Raw genomic sequence first — 25,756 nt, 5'->3', positions numbered from 1 at the left:
TTCAAACACGCTGATTTCCGTCACTGCGACGTGGCCTCATGGAGCACGTAGTCGCGTCGCCTGGCGTCAGGGCAACTATGGCATATTATATATCAAATCGAATCCCCGGATGTTAGCTTTCCAACACAACCGGAACCGCGTCATTTGGACCTCTGTAGCTAAATTTATAGCCGTTTGAGTGCAAAGAGGTCAGGCTAGACAGCTTAGCAATTTCTCCAACTTCTTGTATTCCTTCCACTTTTGCATGCTTCTTTTCCATCCTCCAAGCCATTCCTGCCCTATAATCTCTAAAAGCACTTAACACACATATCAAAAAATCTAATGGTAATAAGAGAGGATTAATAATAAGCAATTATAAGATCAAAGAAGCATATTTTCAATCATAGCACAAAATCAGGAAGGAAATATAAAACCATGCAAATATTATGAATAAGTGGGTAAAGAGTTGATAAAATCCACTCAATTGAGCACAAGATAAACCATAAAATAGTGGTTTATCAGGGATAATGGCATTAAGTTGATGCTTGCTCCCAGGTCACAGAGTCCTTTATCAATTACTGTTTCTCCTATAGCACAAGGGATGTGAAAACTCCCTGGATCCTTCCTTTTTGTAGGCAACTCTGTTTGAATGAGAGAACTGCACTCCTTATTCATCAATATTGTTTGTCCTCCCTTTAGTGAATTTTTCTTGGTCAGCAGCTCCTTCATATACTTAATGTATGAGGGTATTTGTTGGAGGTCCTTGATGAATGGTATGTTTACATGGAGAGATGCAAACATGTCGAGGAACTTTGAGTACACTTTCCTTTCTACACCACCCTTGAGTCTTTGGGGAAAAGGTGCATATGGGTTCAGAATTTCCTTCTCCCTTAACTCCTTCTTCTGTGTGGAATTGGTTTCTTGCTCACCCTCTTCTTGCTCCTCTACTGGAATATCTCGAGAGTGTTCTAAGGGTTTGTTCGGTTCTTTCTCACTCCCCTTATCACTTATAGTGACCATCTTGCATTCTTCCCATCTTACCTTCCTTGCTTCACCTCTTGGGTTTTCTCCGTGTCACTTGGGAAGCTATCAGTAGGCTTGGGAATTTGCAGAGAGAGATATCCCACTTGATACTCTAGCCTCTTGATGGTGTCTCCCTGGTTTTTGATATTAGCTCGCACTTCATCCTTGAACACTCTGTTGTCTTGGATTTTTTTGCATATACCTTCAAGTAGAGTCTCAATCCTGGAGAGTTTATCTTTGGATGGTGATGGTGAGTTGAGGTTAGAGGGGTGAGAAGGTCCATTTTGGTTTTGATATGGATGTTGAGAGGTATTGTTGGGTGGGTGCTGATATGATCTCTGTATGGAGTGTTGGTGAGTTGCATTGTGGTTGGGTTTGTGACGTCAGTGATCTTGGTCGTGATCTTGTTGATTTTCCCACCTAAAGTTTGGGTGGTTCTTCCAGCCAGGATTGTAAGTTTTGGAGTATGGATCATGGGTTTGCCTAGGTGAGTTCCCAATATAGTTGGCTTGTTCCTAATCACCCTCTTCCTCTGCATTCACTCCTTCTTGAGCTACTGATGAGGTGGTGACTGCTGCAACTTGGTTTCTTTCCATCTTCTTGGTAAGGTCAGCCAGCTTCTTGGTGATCATCTTGTTTTGAGCCAGCAACACGTCCATATTGTTCAGCTCCATTACTTCTCGAGTGTTGCCTCTTTCAGAAGCATAGAAGTAGTCATTCTCAGCTACAGTCTCGATGACATTTTTGGCTTCTTTAATGGTCTTCTTCTTGTTCAGAGATCCCCCGGATGAGTGGTCCACTGCCTTCTTTGATTCATAAGAAAGACCCTCATAGAAGATGTGTAGTTACACCCATTCATTGAACATGTCTGGCGGACACCTTCTTATTAAGTCCTTAAACTTCTCCCATGCTTCATAGAGAGTTTCACCATCCTTTTGCCTGAAGGTTTGTACCTCAGCTCTCAACTTGTTGATTCTTTGAAGGGGGTAGAATCTCGCCAAGAATTTGTTTACCACATCTTCCCAGGTTGTTAAACTCTCCTTTGGGAAGAATTTCAGCCATTTATATGCTTTATCCTTGACTGAGAAGGGGAACAGAAGCAGTCTATAAGTGTCAGGATGAACACCATTCGACTTCACAATATCACATATCCTTAGAAAGGTGGTTAGATGTTGATTGGGGTCTTCTTGGGCGCTTCCTCCGAATGCACAGTTGTTCTGAACGAGAGTGATGAGCTGGGACTTTAGTTCAAAATTATTGGCATGTATGGTTGGCTTTTGGATGCTACTTCCACAATTTCCTGGGTTTGGATTGATGTAAGAGCCTAGAACACTTCTCTCTTGCCCAGCATGATTTACTGGGCCTTCCCTGGCATGGTTGTGAGCTTCTTCTTCATGGTGATTCTCCATATTCTCCTCCATGTCTAGTTCAAAATACTCTTCCTCTTCCTCAGCACCAACGACTCTCTTCCCTCTTGCTTCCCTCCTTAATCTAAGGAGGGTCCTCACAGGTTCAGAATCAAAGGACGTTGAGACCCCGCTTCTTCTACCTGTCATACAACCAACAAAACAAAAAGCGAGAAAGGAAATGAATGAAGAAATTAATCTTGTTAGAATAGTTGTTAGTGTGAGTGATGCAATATATCAAACAATTAGTGGGTTAGTGAACTGAATTATAAATAATGAAGAAAACACAAAGAACGGGTAAGAGGTAAAGGAAAGAAAATAGCTAAAACTGAAAGTAATTCACTAAAATGGAATTAAACAAAACAAAAGAAAAATGCTCAATCTAGTTATCCTCCAACTTAATCATTGTCGATACAAAATCAATCCCCGGCAACGGCGCCATAAACTTGATGCACGGAAACTTGTCTCTCAACAAATTTTCCTTCAACAAGTATACCGAATTGTCGTCAAGTAAAAACTCACAATAGAGTGAGGTCGAATTCCACAGGGATTGATTGGTCAAGCAACTTTAATTAGAGGAATGTTCTAGTTGAGCTAAGCAGAAATTGAGTTGAGTAATTGCAGAAAGTTAAATGGCGGGAAAGTAAATAACTGAAAATGTAAGTGCTGGAAATAAATGGCAGAATGTAAATGGCATAAAGTAAATTACAGAATCTTAAATGGGGATTTGGGGAGGTTAGCAGAAAAGTAAATGGCAGAAAATAAAGAGAATGGGTAAGATCAGAATGGGGAATTCATTGGGCTTAGGAGATGTTGCATTCTCCGGATCAAGTTCATTCTCATCTCTTCCTCAATCAATGCATTCATTGATCTCCTTGGCAATCTTAAGTGATTAGATCCCAATACCTTGGCAACCCAATCTCTCTAAGCTTGAACAATTGCCCAATTCCTTGATTTAATTGCTTATGGGAAGAGATGAAGTTTGGTCACTGATTATACCACATGCATTCCCAAATCAAAGTGTTGGTAGAATTATATGTCACTATATCCATCCAAACCCCAATTTGGTCTAGCATGAGAAAGCATTTCTAGCATGATCTCCTCATTCCTCTTCCAAGGTTCTGATGAGATCCAATTATGGAGAGCTTCTCTTCCAAGATAGCTAACCAATTGGATGAAGAACAAAAGCTTTCTAGTAAAATCAAGAGAAAAGAAAGAGGAAGAATAATGAAAACTATTATTGATCCATCAAATTACAACAGAGCTCCCTAACCCAATGAAAATGGGTTTAGTTGTTCATAGCTCTGGAAATGAAAATCAAAAATGAAAAATTCATTCTGAATGTAAAACTAGAAGTTGCAGAGAAAGTAAAATATACAGAGTGTAGTTTTCAAGTTCCCGATCTACATTTCAATTCAAAACTATCCCTATATATACTACTCTTCAGATCTTCTAGTTAGCTCTTCAAGTCTTGGATATGGGCCCTTGATCTTTAGTTGGAGCAGTTACAGTCTTTAGTGGGCTTAGCTTTTCTTGCAAAGAAAGTGTGAGTTAGGCATGATGGGAAGTTAGTTAGGATGTTAGTGGCGTTAACGTTAAGTGTAAACTTGGGTTTGAGAGCATTAGTGACGATAACTTTGTCACTAACGTTCCAAACTAGTTGATCCACGTTAACTTCAATGTTAGTGGTACTAACATAACCACTAACGTAGCCTCTTAGCCCTTCGCAAATGTTATTGGCACTCACCTTTACCAATAATGTTGCTCTTTGTCCCTCTCTTCTATGTTAATGGTCCACGTTAGTATAACTAACGTGGCCCTTAACGTGGGCATGCCAAGGCTCGAAAGCGTTAGTGACACTTACCTTTGTCACTAACGCTTCAGAACGCCCCTTCCTTCCCCATTAGTGCTTCACGTTAATGGCATTAACGTGACCACTAACGTGGGTGTATTTGCCATCTCCAACGTTAGTGACAAAGGTGAGTGTCACTAACGTTGGCCTATCATTCATTGCTCCATGTTACCCTTCACGTTAGTGGTCTTAACGTGACCACTAACGTAGGCAATTTAGGCTTGGTCTAGCGTTAGTGACAAAGGTGAGTGTCACTAATGCTTGCGACTTCCTCTTTTCTCCACGTTAGAGTTCACGTTAATTGGATTAACGTGGCTTTTAACGTGGCTTAGTGTGGCATTTTGGAACGTTAGTGGTGTTCATTTTCACCACTAACGTTGGAGCTCCTCCTTTCTTCCACGTTAGTTCCCACGTTAGTGTAACTAACGTGGCAACTAACGTGGGTTATGATGGCATTCGAAGGCATTATTTGTGGTAACTTTACCACTAACGTTGCAAGATCGCTCCCATTTCACGTTAGTGGTCACGTTAGTGAAGTTAACATGGCTGCTAACGTGGTTCTTATTTGCTTCTTTTGTCCTGAAATCAAACAAACAAGGTGCATCAAAACTTTGTTTCAAGTCATGAGATCATGCATCATCCATATTATCATTCAACTCATGCATAATTCTCATGAAATCATGTAAAGTTCACAATGTTTGCTTGAATCAAGATGTAAGTCTATATTCATCAAAAACTTGCTTATTTACTAAGAAAATGCATGAAAATATCCTAAAATAGTAAAGAAAAAGGTCAGTGAAACTGGCCAAAATGCCCTGGCATCAGAACTTTCAAATAAGAACAATGAAGCTTCCATAAGAAATATAGAAAGGCAGATTGGACAGCTTTCCAAGCAAGCTGTGATTGAAAGGCCATCAAGCTCACTCCCAAGTGATACCATTCCAAATCCTAAAGAAGAGTGCAAAGCCATACAGCTGAGGGGTGGAAAGATCTTGGTAAAAGATGAAAAAGCAACCAAGAAGCTAAAGGAGAATGACAAGAAGCAATCTGAGAAAGAGGATGCCAACAGCAAGCAAGAGTTGACAGCAGGCAAGTAGGCTCAAAAAAAGAATGACCAGCCACAAGATTTAACGAAAGGGAAGCAAATAATGGAAGAACCAGCCAAGGAACAAAGGCAGGGAGTAAAGACTTTCACACCTCCCTTACCATATCCTCAAAGGTTCAACAAGGAAACCAAGGATCAATACTTCTCCAAATTCCTTGAAGTCTTCAAGAAATTGGAGATTAATATTCCACTGGCTGAGGCATTAGAGCAGATGCCTCTATATGCAAAATTCTTGAAGGAACTTATTAATAAAAAGAGAAGTTGGCATGAAAAGGAAACAGTGCTTCTCACTGAAGAATGCAGTACTGTGATTCAAAGGGGTATTCTACCAAAACTTAAAGACCCAGGGAGTTTTGTAGTTTCATGTACCATAGGCAAGATGACTTTAGACAAAGCTCTCTGTGATCTTGGTGCTAGTATCAATTTGATGCCCCTATCAATGATGAGAAAGCTTACCATAGAAGAACTCAAACCTACCAGGATGTCTTTGGTAATGGTTGACAGATCAATCAAGACACCCAATGGCATTGTGGAAAATCTATTGGTGAAGGTTGGAGAGTTTATTTTCCCTGCAGACTTTGTAATTTCGAACATAGAAGAGGAAGGAAATAATTCAATCATTTTGGGAAGGCCGTTTCTAGCCATAGTAAGAGCTATTATTGATGTGGAGAAGGGAGAAATGATCTTTAGGGTTCACAATGAGCAAATGATCATCAATGTTTTCAAGGCAATGCGACATCCCCCTGAGCAAGAAGATTACATGAGAGTAGATATGATAGAAAGTTTGGTGGAAGAAATGTTAGAAGCCAATCATCACGAGCAACAAGAAGAAGAAGAAGGAGAAGAAGATCAGGAGACAATGGAAGCACAAGTAACTGAAATTTCCATTGAGAAAGAGGTGAAACAAGACAAGAAGGAAGAAGTGCCAAAACAAGACTTGAAGCCTCTCTCTATTCATCTCAAATATGCATTCCTTGGCACAGCAAATAGCTTCCCAGTGATCATCAACTCTTCCCTGAATGAAGAAGAAGAAGGAAAGCTCCTTAATGTACTAAAGGCTCACAAAGATGCATTAGGATGGACTATTGATGACTTGAAGGGTATTAGTCCTATAGTTTGCATGCATAAGATCTTTTTGGAAGACAATTCCAAACCAGTGGTTCAACCTCAAAGGAGGTAAATCCCACAATGAAGGAAGTTGTCCAGAAGGAAGTAATGAAGTTATGGAATGCAGGGATTATCTATCCTATCTCTGACAGTTCATGGATAAGCCCAGTTCAAGTGGTACCAAAGAAAGGTAGGATGACAGTTATTGTTAATGAGAAGAATGAGCTTATTCCCGCAAGAACTGTGATAGGATGGAGGATGTGTATTGGCTATAGGAGGCTGAATGATGCCACACGCAAAGATCACTTTCCTCTCCCTTTCATTGACCAAATGCTTGAGAGGCTAGCTGGCCATGCATACTACTGCTTCCTTGATGGGTATTCTGGCTACAATCAGATAGTAGTTGATCCCATGGATCAAGAGAAGACATCTTTCACCTATCCCTTTGGAGTTTTCGCATACAGAAGGATGCCTTTTGGATTGTGTAATGCTCTAGCAACATTTCAAAGATGCATGCTATCAATCTTCTCAGATATGGTAGAAAAATTTATTAAAGTTTTCATGGATGATTTCTCTGTTTTTAGTGACACTTTTAGTACTTGCTTGCATCATCTTACCCTTGTCTTGAAACTGTGCCAAGAAACCAATTTGATTTTAAATTAGGAAAAATGCCATTTTATGGTACCTGAAGGGATTGTTCTTGGCCACAAAGTTTCAATAAAAGGGACAGAAGTTGACAAGGCAAAGGTAGAAATCAAGAAACTCCCTCCACCTACTAATGCGAAAGTGGTTAGAAGTTTCTTAGGACATGCTGGATTTTATAGAAGATTTATCAAGGATTTTTCAAAAATAGCCAAACCATTAAGTAACTTGTTGATGGTTGATAATCCTTTTGTTTTTTATGAAAGCTGCCAGCATGCCTTTGACACTTTAAAAACCAGACTCACCACTGCACCAATCATCACACCCCCAGATTGGGGATCACCCTTTGAACTCATGTGTGATGCAAGTGACATTGCAATTGGTGCTGTGTTGGGACAAAGGAAGGGAAACTTGCATCATGTCATCTATTATGCAAGCAAAGTATTGAATGAAGCTCAAAAAATTTACACCACAACAGAGAAGGAATTATTGGCTGTGGTCTATGCATTTGATAAGTTTATATCATACTTGATTGGATCCAAAATTGTAGTTTATACTAACCATGTTGCCCTTAAGTATTTGATGTCAAAACAGGATGTTAAACCAAGACTTATCAGATGGATATTGCTTCTACAAGAGTTTGACATTGAAATAAAGGATAGAAAGGACAGTGAGAACCAAGTTGCTGATCATCTATCAAGATTGCCACAAGAAACAATTCAAGAAGCCTCACATCCAGTGAATGGAAGCTTTCCAAATGAACACCTCTTACAAATTCAATAAGCTCCTTGGTTTGCGGACATTGCAAACTATAAGGTTGGAAGAAAGATTCCCAAGGAATTCACCAAGCAATAAGTGAAAAAGCTACTTAATGAAGCAAAGAAATTCCTATGGGAAGAACCATTCTTATTAAGAAGATGTTCAGATGGGATGATAAGGAAATGTGTTCCTGAAGGTGAGACGAGAAGCATATTGTGGCACTGTCATGGTTCAGCTTATGGTGGACATTTTGGGCTAGAAAGAACAGCAGCCAAGGTACTTCAAAAGCGGATTTTATTGGCCTACCATTTTTAAGGATGCTAGAGAGTTTGTTCATCAATGCAATGAGTGCCAAAGGGGTGGAGGATTAACAAAAAGGAGTGAGATGCCTCAAAACTACATCTTGGAGGTAAAATTCTTTGATTTATGGGGCATTGATTTCATGGGCCCTTTTCCTCCTTCATACTCTTTCAAATACATATTTGTAGCAATGGAGTATGTCTCAAAGTGGGTGGAAGCTATAGCCACAACCACGTGTGATGCATAAGTTGTCCTTCAATTCCTAAAGAAGCACATATTCACCAAGTGTTGAGTACCTAAGGGTCTGGTTAGTGACGGTGGCAGCCATTTCTACAACAAACAGATGGAGAAACTACTCCACAAATATGGGGTGATGCATAAAGTAGCCACACCATATCACCCACAGACCAATGGCCAAGCAGAGCTTGCAAATAGGGAGTTGAAGAGGATTTTGGAGAAGACTGTGGGAGCAACCAGGAAAGATTGGGCAAGAAAACTAGAAGATACACTTTGGGCATATAGGATAGCATTCAAAACTCCTATTAGGAAGTCCTCTTTTCAGCTGTTATATGGCAAATCTTGTCACCTCCCTGTAGAGCTTGAACATAAAGCTTTTTGGGCCACTAAACTTCTCAACCTTGATTCTTAAGTAGCAGGGGAGAAGATGCTGCTACAACTAAATGAGTTGGATGAGTTTAGGCTAGAAGCTTATGAAAGTGCTATGATATACAAGAAAAAAGCAAAGAGGTGGCATGACAAGAAGATCTCAAAGAAGGAGTTCAAACCAGGATAGCAAGTACTCTTATATAACTCTAGGCTTAAGGTTTTCCCTGGCAAGCTCAAATCCAAATAGACTGGTCCATACTTGGTGACAAAGGTTTTTCCTTATGGAAGCCTTGAATTGCTAGATGAAGTAACAAAGAGTCACTTCACAGCAAATGGTCATAGGGCAAAGCATTACTTGGGAGGCCAATGGGACAAAGAAAAGGAGGTTCGGAACCTGAATTGAGCAAGAATGAAAGATGTCAAGCTAGTAACAATAAAGAAGCGCTTGTTGGAAGGCAAACTAACTTAAGGTAGTTTTCCTTTCCACTTATTTCAATAAAAAGGTTAATTAGTTTTATCTGTATTGCAAGGAGCTAAGTTTGGTGTTGCATACCAAAATAATTTAAGGGAGAATGAAGGATTCTAAGTTTGGTGTTCCACCAATAATCTCATCTTAAAACACATTCTCACCTTCTGCATAATAATAGCTCCAAGCAATCAGATAAACCATTTAACCAATCTGCTGTTTTCTAGTCTTTAGTTCTATTACCCTTAGAAAAGACAAAAGGATTTCACATATGGTTAACTTGATGCATAAGAAACAATAGCAAGGGACTAAGTTTGGTATTCATACACCAAAGTAAGTTCAAAAGCCCACAATCAATTTCTGCATACTAACCAATTGCTTAAGGGCTTGAGAAGCAAGCAAATTCTAAGGATTATGTAGGGAAACACTTAATCTGTGAGAGGGATATGCATCCAAGTGATACAACAGAAGGAAAGATAGGAGACATAGCGCCACAAGGATCCAAGGAAACCAGGCAAAAAGCATAGCGCTCAGTTAACTCAGTTAACCTTTTCGGGCTCCTCCTCAAAGAAAAACAAAGTACAAAACCAAGAAGTGGAGGCCTCAAGTTTCGAACCCAGCACTTGAGGGACAAGAGAAGCGCTACTACAAGGCCTGGGCAAGGAAAAATAAGCTAAAATGGCTCAGCAAGGATTCGAACAAGGGAGCTTCATGAAGAGCAAGGAGGAGTGATGCACGGAAACTTGTCTCTCAACAATTTTCCTTCGACAAGTATACCGAATTGTCGTCAAGTAAAAACTCACAATAGAGTGAGGTCGAATCCCACAGGGATTGATTGGTCAAGCAACTTTAATTAGAGAAATTTTCTAGTTGAACTAAGCAGAATTGGATTTGAGATTTGCAGAAAATTAAATGGCGGGAAAGTAAATAGCAGAAAACGTAAATGCTGGAAATAAAGAGCTGAATGTAAATAGCGGAAAGTAAATTGCAGAATCTTAAATGGGAATGGGGAAGATGCTCATAAAAGTAGATTGCAAAACTTAAAGAGAATGGGTAAGATCAGAAATGGGGAATTCATTGGGCTTAGGAGATGTTGCATTCTCCGGATCAAGTTCATTTTCATCTCTTCCTCAATCAATGCATTCATTGATCTCCTTGGCAATCTTAAGTGATCGAATTCCAATTTCTTGGTAATTCAATCTCTCAAATCTTGATCAATAGCCAATTCCTTGGTCAATTGCTCATGAGAAGAGATGAAGTATGGTCACTGATTATACCACATGTACTTCCAAATCAAAGTGTTGGTAGGATTATATGTCACTATATCCATCCAAACTCCAATTTGGTCCAACATGAGAAAGCATTTCTAGCATGATCTCTTCATTCCTCTTCCAAAGTTCCGAAGAGATCCAAGTATGAATAGCTTCTTTTCCAAGATAACTACCCAATTAAATAAAGATTGAAAGCTTTCTAGTAAAATCAAGAGAAAAGATAGAAGAAGAATAATGAAAACTAATATTGATCCATCAAATTACAACAGAGCTCCCTAACCCAATGAAAGGGGTTTAGTTGTTTATAGCTCTGGAAATGGAAAACAAAGATGGAAAATACATTATGAAAAGTAAACTAGAAGTGCAGAGAAAGTAAAATTATACAGAGAGTAGTTCTCAAATTTCCAACCCCTTTTTTGATTCAAAACTACCCCTATATATACTACTCTTCTGATCTTCTAGTTGGTTCTTCAAATCTTGGATATGGGCCTTTGGATCTTGAGTTTGAAGCAGTTATCCTTTTCAGTGGGCTTAGCTTTACTTGCAGAGAGAAAGTGTGAAGTAGGCAGGGACTTTTAGCTTAGGACGTTAGTGGCGTTAACGTTAAGTGAAAGTGTGGGTTTGAGAACGTTAGTAGCAGTCACCTTTTTCACTAACGTTCCTAACCCAAGGATGATCCACGTTAACTTCAACGTTAGTGGCACCAACGTGACCACTAACGTTGCCTCTTGGTCCTTCGCACATGTTATTGGGACTTACCTTTTCCAATAACATTGAGAATCCTCCCTTCCCCCTACGTTAGAGTTCACGTTAGTGTGGCTAACGTGACCTTTAACGTAGGCTTGCCAAATCTTCGAAAACATTAGTGACACTTACCTTTGTCACTAACATTTCAAAACGCCCCTACTTCCCACGTTAGAGTTCACGTTAACTAGGTTAACGTGGCTCCTAACGTTGTGGTGATAGCCATCTCCAACGTTAGTGACAAAGGTGAGTTTCACTAACGTTGGCTCATTATTCTTTCATCCATGTTTGCTTCCACGTTAACTAAGTTAACGTGGGAGTTAACGTTGCTCATAGTGGCTCATTCCAACGTTAGTGACAAAGGTGAGTGTCACTAACGTTGGCGATTCTTGCTCCCTCCACGTTAACTAAGTTAACGTGGCAACTAACGTGGCTCAAAGTGGCTTAGTCCAACGTTAGTGACAAAGGTGAGTGTCACTAACGTTGGCCATTCTTTTGCTTCCCCACGTTAGAGTCCACGTTAACTGAGTTAACGTGGCTCTTAACGTGGCCAATATGAGCTTGGTCCAACGTTAGTGACAAAGGTGAGTGTCACTAACGTTGGCTTCATTTTCTTCTTCCACGTTAGAGTTCACGTTAACTTAGTTAACGTGACTCTTAACGTGGGCTATGATGGTTTCGAGGACGTTATTGGCGATTACTTTTCTCATTAACGTTGCAAGCTAGCTCCTATTCCACGTTAGTGGTTACGTTAGTTAGACTAACGTGGCTGCTAACGTGGTTCTTCCTTGCTTCCTTTGTCCTAAAATCAAACAATAGAGTGCATCAAAGTTCTAATCCAAATCATGAGACATGCATCATCCAATTTGTCATTCAATTCTTATGTAATTCTCATGAAATCATGTAAAGTGCACAATGTTTGCTTAAATCAAGATGTAAGTGAAATTCTTCCCAAAACTTGCTTATTTCCTAAGAAAATGCATGAAACTACCCTAAAATAGTAAAGAAAAGGTCAGTGAAACTGGCCAAAATGCCCTGGCATCACAACACCAAACTTAAAGCTTGCTTGTCCCTAAGCAAGTACTGGAACAAGAGAATGATGAATGAAATGTCAAGAGAACTGAGTCATTATTGTGGAAGTCATGCCCTTGGTTTTATGGTGGTTTAATGCATAGCAACTTAGGTTAATTCCTTCACTGGCTTTCAGACCTTTATCATGTCCTGGAATACTCACTTGAGTGCACCCTATGAGACTTTTATTCATTGATCCTTTTGTTGTTTTCAGGGTTTGATTGTGCTCTTAGGCTAAGTGCTCTGTGAGGGGGCGACTCTTTAAGATAAGCTTTCAGCCAGCACTCCCGAACCAGTTGGTTCAAGGTGCTAGGTGTTAAGACACCTCTAAGGACTTACTCCCTCAAGTCTCTTTCCCCCATACATACACACCATAGGCACATGGTTTGTTATTTTCTTTTCTTGAGACCTTGGTGTCCAGCACCTCTTTGGGTTACTAAGTGTTCTGTAGCAAAGGTTACTCTTGATAGTGGACTTTCAGCTGATAATTCTGGGTTAGTTAACCCAAGTTATCAAGTGATAAGACACCCCTAAGAGCTTATTCATCCAAGTAAATCCCTTACACAGGAACACCACAGACACTTGCCTCAAGATTCAAACCCTTGGTGCCTAGCCTTATTTCTTACTCTTTTTCTTTTATTTTTCAACTTTCATTTTTCTTTTCTCCTTTTTCTTATTAGGATCTTGTTATTTAGCTAGTCTCATGGGATGTGTTTCAAGCATATGATTCAGGACAGATAGTTGCCTTCCTACCTTATTGGTGAACCAACTTAGCTAATCTATTACCATACCACAAACTTAGGAACTTACTCCACAATATGAACTTCACTCTGGTTTTTCATCACACACATTCTCTTTTTATTTAACTTAAAAGGACAAGCATACAAGTAAACAAGGTGAAGATGCAGCATTGACATTAAAACCAGCACATATATGACAAAAGCAATAAAAACAAACATTAAATTCTAATGATTTAAACTAATGAGTAACTATTAATCAAGGGCACCTTGGGACTTCCAATTTTTAGTATTTCAAGTATATGGAATTAAGTAACAATACAACCTTCGGGTGATGGTTTCTAGTTGTCCCCTTGTTGTCATCATCCATAGTTTTTGCTCCTTCACTTCCTTGGATGACGGTGCACTATTTCCTCAGAAGGTTCCTGCAAAGTTATTGGAAGTTGCTTGTTCCCAAAGCACTTGAGAAATAATTAGCTTGCATGTATGCTTGTGAATTTCTGAACTTAATTTGGTGTGTGAACACCAAACTTAGTTCCTTGCCTAGTACGACAAATTGCATACTTGCAGAGAGCCTCATATGTTGTTATTAACTAAACAAATATTAACTAAAGACTAAACTACTGCTAAGTGGTTCCCCTGATTGGTTGGAGCTAGCATTTTGCCATTGGAGTGTAGTGTGATTCTAACTAATATCTTTGGTGGAACACGAAACTTAGAATTACACTTTCACTCTTGGATTATTTTGGTGTGGAACACCAAACTTAGCTCCTCGTAATACAGGGGAAACAACTTGTGATCTTTATTGAAATGACGATGAAAAAGAAACTACCTTAGGTTGGGTTGCCTCCCAACAAAGCGCTCTTTTAGCGTCACTAGCTCGACGATTCCTCCCTTACTTGAGATGATACTTCACTTTGGGGTTTTCCCCCATGTTTCCCATATAGTGTTTGAGCCTTTGTCCGTTCACAGTGAAAGTCCTCTCCGAACTTTCATCCATGATTTCTATGTGTCCATGCGGCGAGACCTTTGTGACAAGAAAGGGTCCTGACCATCTTGATTTTAGTTTTCCTGGGAACAGTCTCAATTTGGAGTTGTAGAGGAGTACTTGCTGCCCCTTTGTGAAACTCCTGGGTGCCAGATGGAGGTCATGTCTTCTCTTCGCCTTTTCTTTATAAATCTTGGCATTTTCATAGGCTTGAGATCTAAATTCCTCCATCTCTTACAGCTGCAGAATCCTCTTTGCACCAGCAGCAATACTGTCAAAATTTAGTATCTTGAGAGTCCAGAGAGCTTTGTGTTCCAGCTCCAGTGGTAAATGACAAGCTTTCCCATACACCAGTTGATATGGGGACATTCCAAGTGGTGTTTTGAATGCTGTTCTGTATGCCCAAAGAGCATCATCCAGCTTCTTCGACCGATCCTTTCTTGATGCTCCTATAGTCTTTTCCAAAAATTTTTTAGCTCTCTATTAGATATCTCAGTTTGCCCTCTTGTTTGGGGATGGTAAGGCGTGGCAACCTTGTGTTTTACCCCGTATAGTAGGAGAAGAGCTTCTAGTGGTCTGTTACAAAAATGGCTCCCTCCATCACTGATGAGTGCTCGTGGGACTCCAAACCGGCTAAAGATATTCTTCCTGAGGAAGTTCATGACCACCTTGTTATCATTTGTTGGGGTTGCAATAGCCTCTACCCACTTGGAAACGTAATCCACTGCTACCAAAATGTACTTGTTTGAATATGAGGTTGGGAATGGTCCCATGAAATCGATTCCCCACACATCAAACAATTCCAGTTCTAAGATGAAATTTTGTGGCATCTCATTTCTTTTGGGCAAGTTTCCAGCTCTTTGGCATTCATTGCAGTTCTTTACTAGCACTTTGGCATCCTTGAAAAGGGTGGGCCAAAAGAATCCGCTTTGCAACACCTTGACTGCAGTTCTATCCCCTCCAAAATGGCCTCCATAGCATGAGCCGTGGCAATTCCACAGGACCTTTCATCCCTCTTCTTCTGAAACACATCTTCTCAGGATTCCATCTGAACACTTCTTGAAGAGATATGGCTTATCCCATACAAAATATTTTGCATCATTTATGAGCTATCTTTTTTTATGTTTATTGATCTCTGGAGGTAAAGCCTCAGTTGCCTTGAAGTTAGCAATGTCTGCAAACCATGGTGCTTTGTGAACTGTCATCAACTGCTCATCAGGGAAGAGCTCATTTACACTTGTATCATGTGTTCCACCTTTATCATGAGGAATTCTGGATAGGTGATCCGCTACCTTGTTCTCCACTCCTTTCTTGTCTCTAATTTCAATATTGAATTCCTGCAACAATAAGATCCATCTTATTAGTCTTGGTTTTGATTCTTGCTTGGCAAACAAATATTTAAGTGCTGTGTAATCTGTGAAAACAATCACTTTAGCACCAATGAGGTATGATCTAAACTTGTCAAATGCAAAAACTATTGCCCGCAACTCCTTTTCAGTAGTGGTATAATTTCTTTGCGTGTCATTGAGGACTTTGCTAGCATAGTATATCACATGGACTATGTTATCTTTCCGCTGCCCTAACACGGCCCCAACTACAAAATCAGATGCATCACACATCAATTCAAATGGTAAGTTCCAATCAGGTGGGGAAATGATAGGGGCAGAGGACAACCTCTGTTTCAAATTTTTGAATGCTAGCATGCATTTTTCATCAAAGACAAACGGTGTATCAGATACAAGGAGATTGCTTAAGGGTTTGGCTATCTTTGAAAAATCTTTAATAAACATTCTATAAAAGCCAGCATGCCCTAAAAAACTCCTAATTGTCTTGACATCACTGGGTGGAGGAAGTTTTTCAATAAGTTCCACCTTAGCTCTGTCCACCTCAATGCCTTGGTTAGAAACCTTATGGCCAAGGACCATTCCTTCAGTCACCATAAAGTGACATTTTTCCCAGTTCAAGACCAGATTGGTCTCTTGGCACCTTTTCAATACCAAGGCTAGGTGATTTAAGCAACTAGGAAAGGAATCTCCGAATACCGAAAAATCATCCATAAAGACTTCAATGAATTTCACTATCATATCCGAGAAGATATAAAGCATGCAGCGTTGGAAAGTTGCAGGTGTATTACATAGCCCAAATGGCATGCGCCTGTAAGCAAACACTCCATATGGGCAAGTGAATGAGGTTTTTTCTTGGTCTCTGGGATCAACCACTATTTGGTTATATCCTGAATAACCGTCGAGAAAACAATAATATGCGTGTCCTGCGAGTCTTTCCAACATCTGATCCATGAATGGAAGGGGGAAATAATCTTTTCTTGTAGCTTCATTCAATTTTCTGTAGTCTATGCACATCCGCCATTCTGTGACGGTCCTGGTGGGGATTAGTTCGTTCTTCTCATTGGGGACTATAGTGATTCCTCCCTTTTTTGGGACAACATGCATGGGGCTGACCCAGGGGCTGTCTGAGATCGGGTAGATTACCCTTCCCTGCCATAACTTCATAACTTCTTTCTGTACCACTTCCTTCATGATTAGGTTCAGCCTCCTTTGGGATTGAATGGATGGTTTGGCATCATCTTCCAACAGTATTTTATGCATGCATATGGCCGAACTGATTCCTTTCAAGTCAGCGAGGGTCCATCCAATGGCATCCTTATGCTTTCGCAACACTTGGAGTAATTCATCCTCTTGATCTTGGCTGAGGGATGAGTTTATGATCACTGGGTAACTTTCATTCTCTCCTAAGTATGCATATTTGAGAGTGGGTAGCAGTGCTTTGAGTTCAAGTTTTGGTGCTTCTAACTTTTCATTCTCTTCCTTTGGTGCACCTTGTATATGAATTTCTGCTGTTACGACCTCTTCACTAGACGTTGATTCCTCCTCTGTCAACCTTTCAGGTTCTTCTTCTTCAAAGCTCTCCTGCACTGCATCTTCCTGTGAGTCCAACCTCATACATTCTCCCAATTGTTCTGGTGGATAACTCATGGCCTTGAACACATTGAATGTCATCTTTTCATTGTGTAATGATTGTCATATAAGAAAAAAATAATCTATAACGAAGAATCAATCTTTTTTTTTATTGAGCCGTGCTTGTTCATTTTGATGACTTTATCATATGAATTCTATTTTATCATACAAATCCCTACTCTACTACCTTCCCGGAGTTCATTCTCCAGGGAATTCTTATTTTATGTTATGATTTCGTTGGCAATCATAAGAAGGCAATTCCCCTTTAAGATACCCATTTGTGCTACTATTTTACGATTAAGAAGCAATTGCCCCTTGTACATATTATACAATAAATTACTATACCTATTGTATTGTTTTTTTTATTCTTACCAATTATTGCATTTATTCGATGGATCCACAAACCGCGAAACCCTCTTTTTTTCCTATCTCTATCCCTATTAGCCGAAACCAACGCTTTGATTTTCTGTTGACTAATAGTTCGAGTAAGTCTTGAATGAGCCCCCCGAAAGCTTGATGTAAATAAACGAATTTTTGTCCTACGTTTCCGAGCTATATATCCTCGTTTAATTCTGGTCATTGAGTAAATGATACTTTGATGAATAACAATTCGATTTTTTCTTTCAGTTATTCTTTTTTTCTGCCCAGTCTATTAATAACATTATTTTTTGGAGCTACTTTAGCTATTGCTCAAAAAGATATTAAGAGAAATTTGGCCTATTCTACAATGTCTCAATTGAGTTATATGATGTTAGCTCTAGGTATGGGATCTTCCCGAGCTGCTCTATTTCATTTAATTACTCATGCTTATTCAAAAGCATTGTTGTTCTTAGGATCTGGATCAATTATTCATTCAATGGAAACTATTGTTGGATATTCTCCAGAAAAAAGGGTGAGGTCACCTTTTTGGACATCAATGACAGCTCCAGCAGTAGCCAAGAACGGTCTTCCTAGGATGATGGAGGCCTTGGCTTCCTCCTGCTTGTCCAACACTACAAAGTCTGTTGGGAAGATGAAATCCCCCACCTTCACCATCAAATCTTCTACTACACCATGAGGGAACTTGAACGATCGGTCTACCAGTTGTAGGGCCATTTTTGTTGGCTTAGCCTCCTCGATCTTCATTTTTCTCATCATAGCTACTGACATCAGATTTATGCTGGCTCCTAAATCACATAGAGCTTTCTCCACTGTGATCTCCCCTATAATACAAGGGATCTGGAAGCTCTCAGGATCCTTTAATTTCTGGGGTAGCTTGTGCTGAATGATGGCACTACATTCCTCGGTTAGTATCACCGTTTTGTTGTTCTTCCAACTTCTCTTTTTGGTCATCAATTCCTTCAAGAACTTGGCATAGAGCGGCATTTGCTCTATTGCTTCAGCAAAGGGTATGTTAATCTGTAATTTCTTGAAGATTTCTAAAAATCTGGAGAACTGGCTGTCATCCCCCTTCTTCTTCAGTTGTTGAGGATATGAGACTTTCGGAACATATGGCTTCAGCTCTCCTTCCTTTTGATGTGAGTTGGAGGTGGGGACTTGAACTTCATCTTGTTCCTCTTTCTTTCTAACTGAATCTTTCTCTTGTGGTTGCTTGGAAGTCTCCTTCAATACCTTTCCACTTCTGAGGGTGATAGCCTGACACTCCTCCCTTTGATTTGAGTCAGTATCGCTGCGAGGGTTGTGGCTGGGAATTTGCTTGAATAGGTAGCCAATTTGTGTCTCAAGTTTCTTGATGGCAGCATCTTGATTCTGCATATTGGACCGTACTTCTTCTCAGAATGCCTTACTGTCTTGAATCTCCTTGCATATGCCTTCAAGTAGAGTCTCAATCCTTGAGAGTCTGTCGTTAGATGATGGTGGGTTGGGATTGGATGGATGAGAAGGGTTATTTTGGTTTTGGTATAGATGTGGAGAGGTGTTGTTAGGGTGGTGTTGATATGATCTCTGTGTGGAATGTTGGTGAGCTGCATGGTTGTTGGGGTTGTAACGTCTCTAATCTTGGCCTTGATCTTGTTGATTTTCCCACCCAAAGTTTGGGTGATTCCTCCAACCAGGGTTGTAGGTCTTGGAGTATGGATCATGGGTCTGCCTGGGTGAGTTTCCAATGTAGTTGGCTTGTTCATGCTCACCTTCTGCCTCTGCATTCACCCCCTCTTGGGTTGTTGATGAGGTGGTGATTGCTGCTACTTGGTTCCTCTCCATCATCTTGGTGAGGTCAGCTAGTTGCTTGGTAATAAGCTTGTTTTGGGCCAGCAGTGTATCCACATTGTTTAGCTCCACACTCCTCTAGTGTTGCCTCTTTCAGAAGCATAGAAGTAGTCATTCTCTGCTACCGTCTCAATGACATCTATGACCTCCACAATGGTCTTCTTTTTGTTCAGAGATCCCCCGGATGAGTGGTCTACTGCCTTCTTTGATTCATAGGAGAGGCCTTCATAGTTGCTTGGTAATAAGCTTGTTTTGGGCCAGCAGTGTATCCACATTGTTTAGCTCCACACTCCTCTAGTGTTGCCTCTTTCAGAAGCATAGAAGTAGTCATTCTCTGCTACCGTCTCAATGACATCTATGACCTCCACAATGGTCTTCTTTTTGTTCAGAGATCCCCCGGATGAGTGGTCTACTGCCTTCTTTGATTCATAGGAGAGGCCTTCATAGAAAATGTGTAGCTGCACCCATTCATTGAACATATCTGGTGGACACCTTCTTGTCAGGTCCTTAAACCTCTCCCATGCTTCGTAGAGAGTCTCACCATCTTGTTGCCTGAAAGTTTGAACCTCAACTCTCAACCTGTTAATTCTTTGAGGAGGATAGAATCTTGCCAAGAATTTGTTCACCACATCTTCCCAGGTTGTTAAGCTCTCCTTCAGGAAGGACTCCAGCCATTTAGATGCCTTGTCCTTGAGTGAGAAGGGAAATAAGAGTAGTCTATAGGTGTCAGAATGAACACCGTTAGACTTCACAGTATCACATATCCTGAGGAACGTGGTTAAATGTTGGTTGGGGTCTTCTTGGACACCTCCTCCGAACGAACAGTTGTTCTAAACAAGGGTGATGAGCTGTGGTTTTAGTTCAAAGTTGTTGGCATGTATGGTTGGCTTTTGAATGCTACTCCCACAGTTTCCTGGGTTTGGGTTGATATAAGAGCCTAAAACTCTTCTCTCCTACCCAGCATGATTTGCTAGACCTTCTCTGCCATGGTTGTGAGCCTCTTCTTCATGATGGTTCTCCATATTTTCATCCATGTTTGGTTCAAAATACTCCTCTTCTTCCTCCGCACCAACTACTCTCTTTCCTCTTGCTTCCCTCTTTAATCTAAGGAAGGTCCTCTCAGGTTCAGAATCAAAGGAAGTTGAAGCCCCGCTTCTTCTCCCTGTCATACAACCAACAAGACACAAGCAAGGAAATAGATGCAGAAAGTATTTCTGTTAGAATTGCTGTTAGTGTGAGTGATGCAATATATCAAACAGTTAGTGGGTTAGTGGACTAAATTGTAAACAACTAAAAAAAAAGTAGGGGAAAAGGGAGAAAATAACTAAAACTGAAAGTAAATTACTCAAACAGAATTTTAAATCAAACACAAGAAAAATGCTCAATCTAGTTATCCTCCAATTTAATCATTGTTGATAAAAAATCAATCCCCGGCAACGGCGCCATAAACTTGATGCACGGAAACTTGTCTCTCAACAATTTTCCTTCGGCAAGTATACCGAATTGTCGTCAAGTAAAAACTCACAATAGAGTGAGGTCGAATCCCACAGGGATTGATTGGTCAAGCAACTTTAATTAGAGAAATTTTCTAGTTGAACTAAGTAGAATTGGATTTGAGATTTGCAGAAAATTAAATGGCGGGAAAGTAAATAGCAGAAAACGTAAATGCTGGAAATAAAGAGCTGAATGTAAATAGCGGAAAGTAAATTGCGGAATCTTAAATGGGAATGGGGAAGATGCTCATAAAAGTAGATTGCAGAACTTAAAGAGAATGGGTAAGATCAGAAATGGGGAATTCATTGGGCTTAGGAGATGTTGCATTCTCTGGATCAAGTTCATTTTCATCTCTTCCTCAATCAATGCATTCATTGATCTCCTTGGCAATCTTAAGTGATCGAATTCCAATTTCTTGGTAATTCAATCTCTCAAATCTTGATCAATAGCCAATTCCTTGGTCAATTGCTCATGAGAAGAGATGAAGTATGGTCACTGATTATACCACATGTACTTCCAAATCAAAGTGTTGGTAGGATTATATGTCACTATATCCATCCAAACCCCAATTTGGTCCAACATGAGAAAGCATTTCTAGCATGATCTCTTCATTCCTCTTCCAAAGTTCCGAAGAGATCCAAGTATGAATAGCTTCTTTTCCAAGATAACTACCCAATTAAATAAAGATTGAAAGCTTTCTAGTAAAATCAAGAGAAAAGATAGAAGAAGAATAATGAAAACTAATATTGATCCATCAAATTACAACAGAGCTCCCTAACCCAATGAAAGGGGTTTAGTTGTTTATAGCTCTGGAAATGGAAAACAAAGATGGAAAATACATTATGAAAAGTAAACTAGAAGTGCAGAGAAAGTAAAATTATACAGAGAGTAGTTCTCAAATTTCCAACCCCCTTTTTGATTCAAAACTACCCCTATATATACTACTCTTCTGATCTTCTAGTTGGTTCTTCAAATCTTGGATATGGGCCTTTGGATCTTGAGTTTGAAGCAGTTATCCTCTTCAGTGGGCTTAGCTTTACTTGCAGAGAGAAAGTGTGAAGTAGGTAGGGACTTATAGCTTAGGACGTTAGTGGCGTTAACGTTAAGTGAAAGTGTGGGTTTGAGAACGTTAGTAGCAGTCACCTTTTTCACTAACGTTCCTAACCCAAGGATGATCCACGTTAACTTCAAAGTTAGTGGCACCAACGTGACCACTAACGTTGCCTCTTGGTCCTTCGCACATGTTATTGGGACTTACCTTTTCCAATAACGTTGAGAATCCTCCCTTCCCCCTACGTTAGAGTTCACGTTAGTGTGGCTAACGTGACCTTTAACGTAGGCTTGCCAAATCTTCGAAAACGTTAGTGACACTTATCTTTGTCACTAACGTTTCAAAACGCCCTTACTTCCCACGTTAGAGTTCACGTTAACTAGGTTAACGTGGCTTCTAATGTTGTGGAGATAGCCATCTCTAACGTTAGTGACAAAGGTGAGTGTCACTAACGTTGGCTCATTATTCTTTCATCCACGTTTGCTTCCACGTTAACTAAGTTAACGTGAGAGTTAATGTTGCTCATAGTGGCTCATTCCAACGTTAGTGACAAAGGTGAGTGTCACTAACGTTGGCGATTCTTGCTCCCTCCACGTTAGCTTCCAAGTTAACTAAGTTAACGTGGCAACTAACGTGGCTCGAAGTGGCTTAGTCCAACGTTAGTGACAAAGGTGAATGTCACTAACGTTGGCCATTCTTTTGCTTCCCCACGTTAGAGTCCACGTTAACTGAGTTAACGTGGCTCTTAACGTGGCCAATATGAGCTTGGTCCAACGTTAGTGACAAAGGTGAGTGTCACTAACGTTGGCTTCATTTTCTTCTTCCACGTTAGAGTTCACGTTAACTTAGTTAACGTGACTCTTAACATGGGCTATGATGGCTTCGAGGACGTTATTGGCGATTACTTTTCTCATTAACGTTGCAAGCTAGCTCCCATTCCACGTTAGTGGTTATACGTTAGTTAGACTAACGTGGCTGCTAACGTGGTTCTTCCTTGCTTCCTTTGTCCTGAAATCAAGCAATAGAGTGCACCAAAGTTCTAATCCAAATCATGAGACATGCATCATCCAATTTGTCATTCAATTCTTGCGAAATTCTCATGAAATCATGTAAAGTGCACAATGTTTGCTTGAATCAAGATGTAAGTGAAATTCTTCCCAAAACTTGCTTATTTCCTAAGAAAATGAATGAAACTACCCTAAAACAGTAAAGAAAAGGTCAGTGAAACTGGCCAAAATGCCCTGGCATGAAGGAGGCGCTACAAGTAATTGGGCATAAAATGGGAAGGCCAAGGTTCCAACTTGGAGCCCCTTCCATGCAAGAAAAAGGGGCGCTCAGTTAACGTACTTCACTTAGCGCTACCTTGTGCAACAAAGTTGGCCAATTTCGCTTCTCTCAAGGCTCGAACTTGAGGCTTATCTCAAAACAAAGGGCGCTGCACTCTCTCACACAACCGAGGGCTATGAGGGCTGCCCAAGGAGCTTGTCACGCAACAATTGAGCCAAGGGAGTGCTGCGCTCTCTTTTTCAACCGAGCACTCTACTGGGAGTAGCACCCATGGTCCAAAATTCAATTAAAAATCAAATTGGATTCAATTCTTCACCAAATTGAAAGGCCCACTCCAAATTCTGAAATTCAAAAATAGGAAGTGTATAAATAGAAGTTAGTTTGATTTAGAGAAGAGTTTTCCTTTGACCTTTTTGACACTTTTACTTTTCATTTTTCATTTTTGAGTTCATTTCAGATTTTAGCTTTGGGTTTGGGAATTGGGATTGAGAATTGAATTCTCTTCTTCTTTGTTCTTACTTCTACACTCTTCACTCTTTGTTTTGAATCTTGGATTGAGAATTGAAGGAATTCTGTTTCATTCTTGATCCGAGATCTCTCTTTGTTTACTTTCTGCATAATATCAAGGAATTGTGATTTGGATCTAATTTTTCTTTACTGCTTTCATCTCTATTTCTTCTGCAATTATCCTCTGTTGGATCAAGGAAGGAAGTGAGATTTAGACTTGTTTTCTAGTCTCATTCAGCCCCTGAGATCTTCAACTTCTCTTTTAGATTTTACAATTGAGTTGAATTCACTTTCTGTATTGCTTCTTCAAGTAATTTTTCTTTTCTGTTTGAGATCTGTTGAATTTCAATTCATATTTTACTTCTCTTGATTACTATTTACATTCTCTTGTTTAATTTCTGAGATCCCAGCTCCCAAAGCCCTTTACTATTCAAGCAATTTACATTTCTTGCACTCTAAGCTTCAGCTATTTACATTTCTTGCAATCTAAGATTCTGTCATTTACATTACTTGCACTTTAAGATTCAGCTCCTTTACTTCTTCTCCCCTTTAATTTACTGTCAATTCTCCCTCTCCCTTTAAATTTCATGCAATTTGGCTTCTGTTGAATACAAATCACTCAAATCAAAACTTTTTTGCTTAACTAAATCAACCACCTAACTAAAATTGCTCAATCCTTCAATCCCTGTGGGATCGACCTCAGTCATGTGAGTTATTATTACTTGATGCGACCCGGTACACTTGCCGGTGAGTTTTGTGTTGGATCATTTTCCATACATCCGTACTTGACTTCTCTTATGAATCTTGCCTCCAGTAGAGCTTGTACCTGTTCTTCCAGAGCTTGGGATGTTTCCGGTCTGAGCTTCCTACGCTTCTATTGTACTGGCCGAGATCCTGGGTATACTGCCAGTTTATGGCATATTAGCTTGGGGTCTATGCCCGGCATGTCTGCGGCCCTCCATGCGAAGAAGTCGACATTATCCCTTAAGAACTGTATATCAGGGGCTTCTTGACCTCTTTCTTCAGGGTTGCCCCAATATTTGTTGTTTTGTCCAGAGTGTCTCCGATCTGGACTTCTTCGATTTTGCCCTCAGGTTGTGGGTGAAGTTCTTCCCGACCTCGAACTCCCCCGAGTTCGATGGTGTGGATTTCATCCCCTTTGCCTCTAAGGTTCAGACTTTTATTGTAACAGCGTCACGCTATTTTCTGATCTCCTTTTATCGTAGCAATCCCTTCTGGAGTTGGGAATTTCATGCATAGATGTGGAGTTGAAACTACTGCTGCGAGCTGATTCAATGTTGCCAGACCTATCAGGGCGTTGTAGGCTGAGCTTACGTCGACTACAATGTAGTCTATGTTGAGTGTCCTTGACCGGGTTCCTTTTTTGAAGGTTGTGTGTAGTGAGATGTATCCAAGCAGTTTAATTGGAGTGTCTCCTAGTCCAAACAAGCTGTTCGGATATGCTCTAATTTCTTTCTCCTACAGGCCGAGTTTATCGAAGGCGTATTTATATAAGATATCCGCCGAGCTTCCTTGGTCCACCAGGGTGCGGTGGAGGTTTGCATTGGCCAATATGATAGTGATGACCATAGGATCGTCATGTCCCAAGATGATGCCTGCTGCATCTTCTTGGGTGAAAGTAATAGTAGGGAGGTTGAGTGATCCTTCTCCTCCCTCGACATGATATATTTCTTTGAGGTGTCTTTTGCGAGATGATTTTGAGATCCCCCTCCTGCGAATCCTCCGTTTATCATGTGAACGTGTCTCTCTGGGGTGTGAGGTGGTCATTCTCTTCGTCTGACCTCTTCGTCCCTTCTTCTTTTTCGAGGCTCATCCGATTTGTTGGCTAAATACCGATCTAGTCGTCCTTCTCTTACCAATTTCTCAATAACATTTTTCAAGTCGAAGCACTCATTGGTAGGATGTCTGTAGATTTGGTGACATTCACAGTATTCTGTCTGATTTCCTCTTCCTTTCTTGCTTTTGAGTGGACGAGGAGGTGGTGGTATCTTTTCAGTATGGCATACTTCTCGGTAAACATCCACAAGAGACACCCTAAGAGGGGTGTAGTTGTTGTGTTTTTTAGGCTTCTCACCATATTGATCTTCTTTTTTCTTGGACTCTTTATCCTTATCCCGGGAGGAGTAGGAGAATCCAGATTTTGAGGTCTCTCCTAGC

At 40.3% G+C, this 25,756-nt stretch overlaps 1 protein-coding gene and 1 non-coding gene across 2 annotated transcripts; both read left to right on the top strand.

Moving 5' to 3' along the window:
* The first annotated feature begins 1,866 nt into the window (after positions 1–1,866).
* LOC148576666 (small nucleolar RNA R71) lies at positions 1,867–1,970 on the top strand. The gene has a single exon (XR_015903450.1). It is a non-coding gene; the product is annotated as a small nucleolar RNA R71 (small nucleolar RNA).
* Positions 1,971–5,408: 3,438 nt separating this feature from the next.
* Positions 5,409–7,897, top strand: LOC148576665 (uncharacterized). The gene is made up of 3 exons (XM_088502769.1): positions 5,409–6,465; positions 6,600–6,956; positions 7,665–7,897. Exons 1-3 carry the CDS (start codon positions 5,409–5,411, stop codon positions 7,895–7,897), a joined length of 1,647 nt encoding a protein of 548 aa, XP_088358895.1.
* The last annotated feature ends 17,859 nt before the right edge of the window (positions 7,898–25,756 follow it).

This window comes from Arachis ipaensis, chromosome B1 (assembly GCF_059453495.1).
Source record: "Arachis ipaensis isolate K30076 ecotype BB chromosome B1, ASM5945349v1, whole genome shotgun sequence".
NCBI lineage: Eukaryota > Viridiplantae > Streptophyta > Magnoliopsida > Fabales > Fabaceae > Arachis > Arachis ipaensis.
This window is presented reverse-complemented; position numbering and strand designations above follow the sequence as displayed.

Coding starts and splice junctions, on each gene's coding strand:
- LOC148576665 (XM_088502769.1), top strand. CDS start 5,409: ATGGAAGAACCAGCCAAGGAACAAAGGCAGGGAGTAAAGACTTTCACA. Junction 6,466..6,599: donor GACTATTGATGACTTGAAGG/GTATTAGTCCTA, acceptor TATGGAATGCAG/GGATTATCTATCCTATCTCT. Junction 6,957..7,664: donor AAGGATGCCTTTTGGATTGT/GTAATGCTCTAG, acceptor CCAAAATTGTAG/TTTATACTAACCATGTTGCC.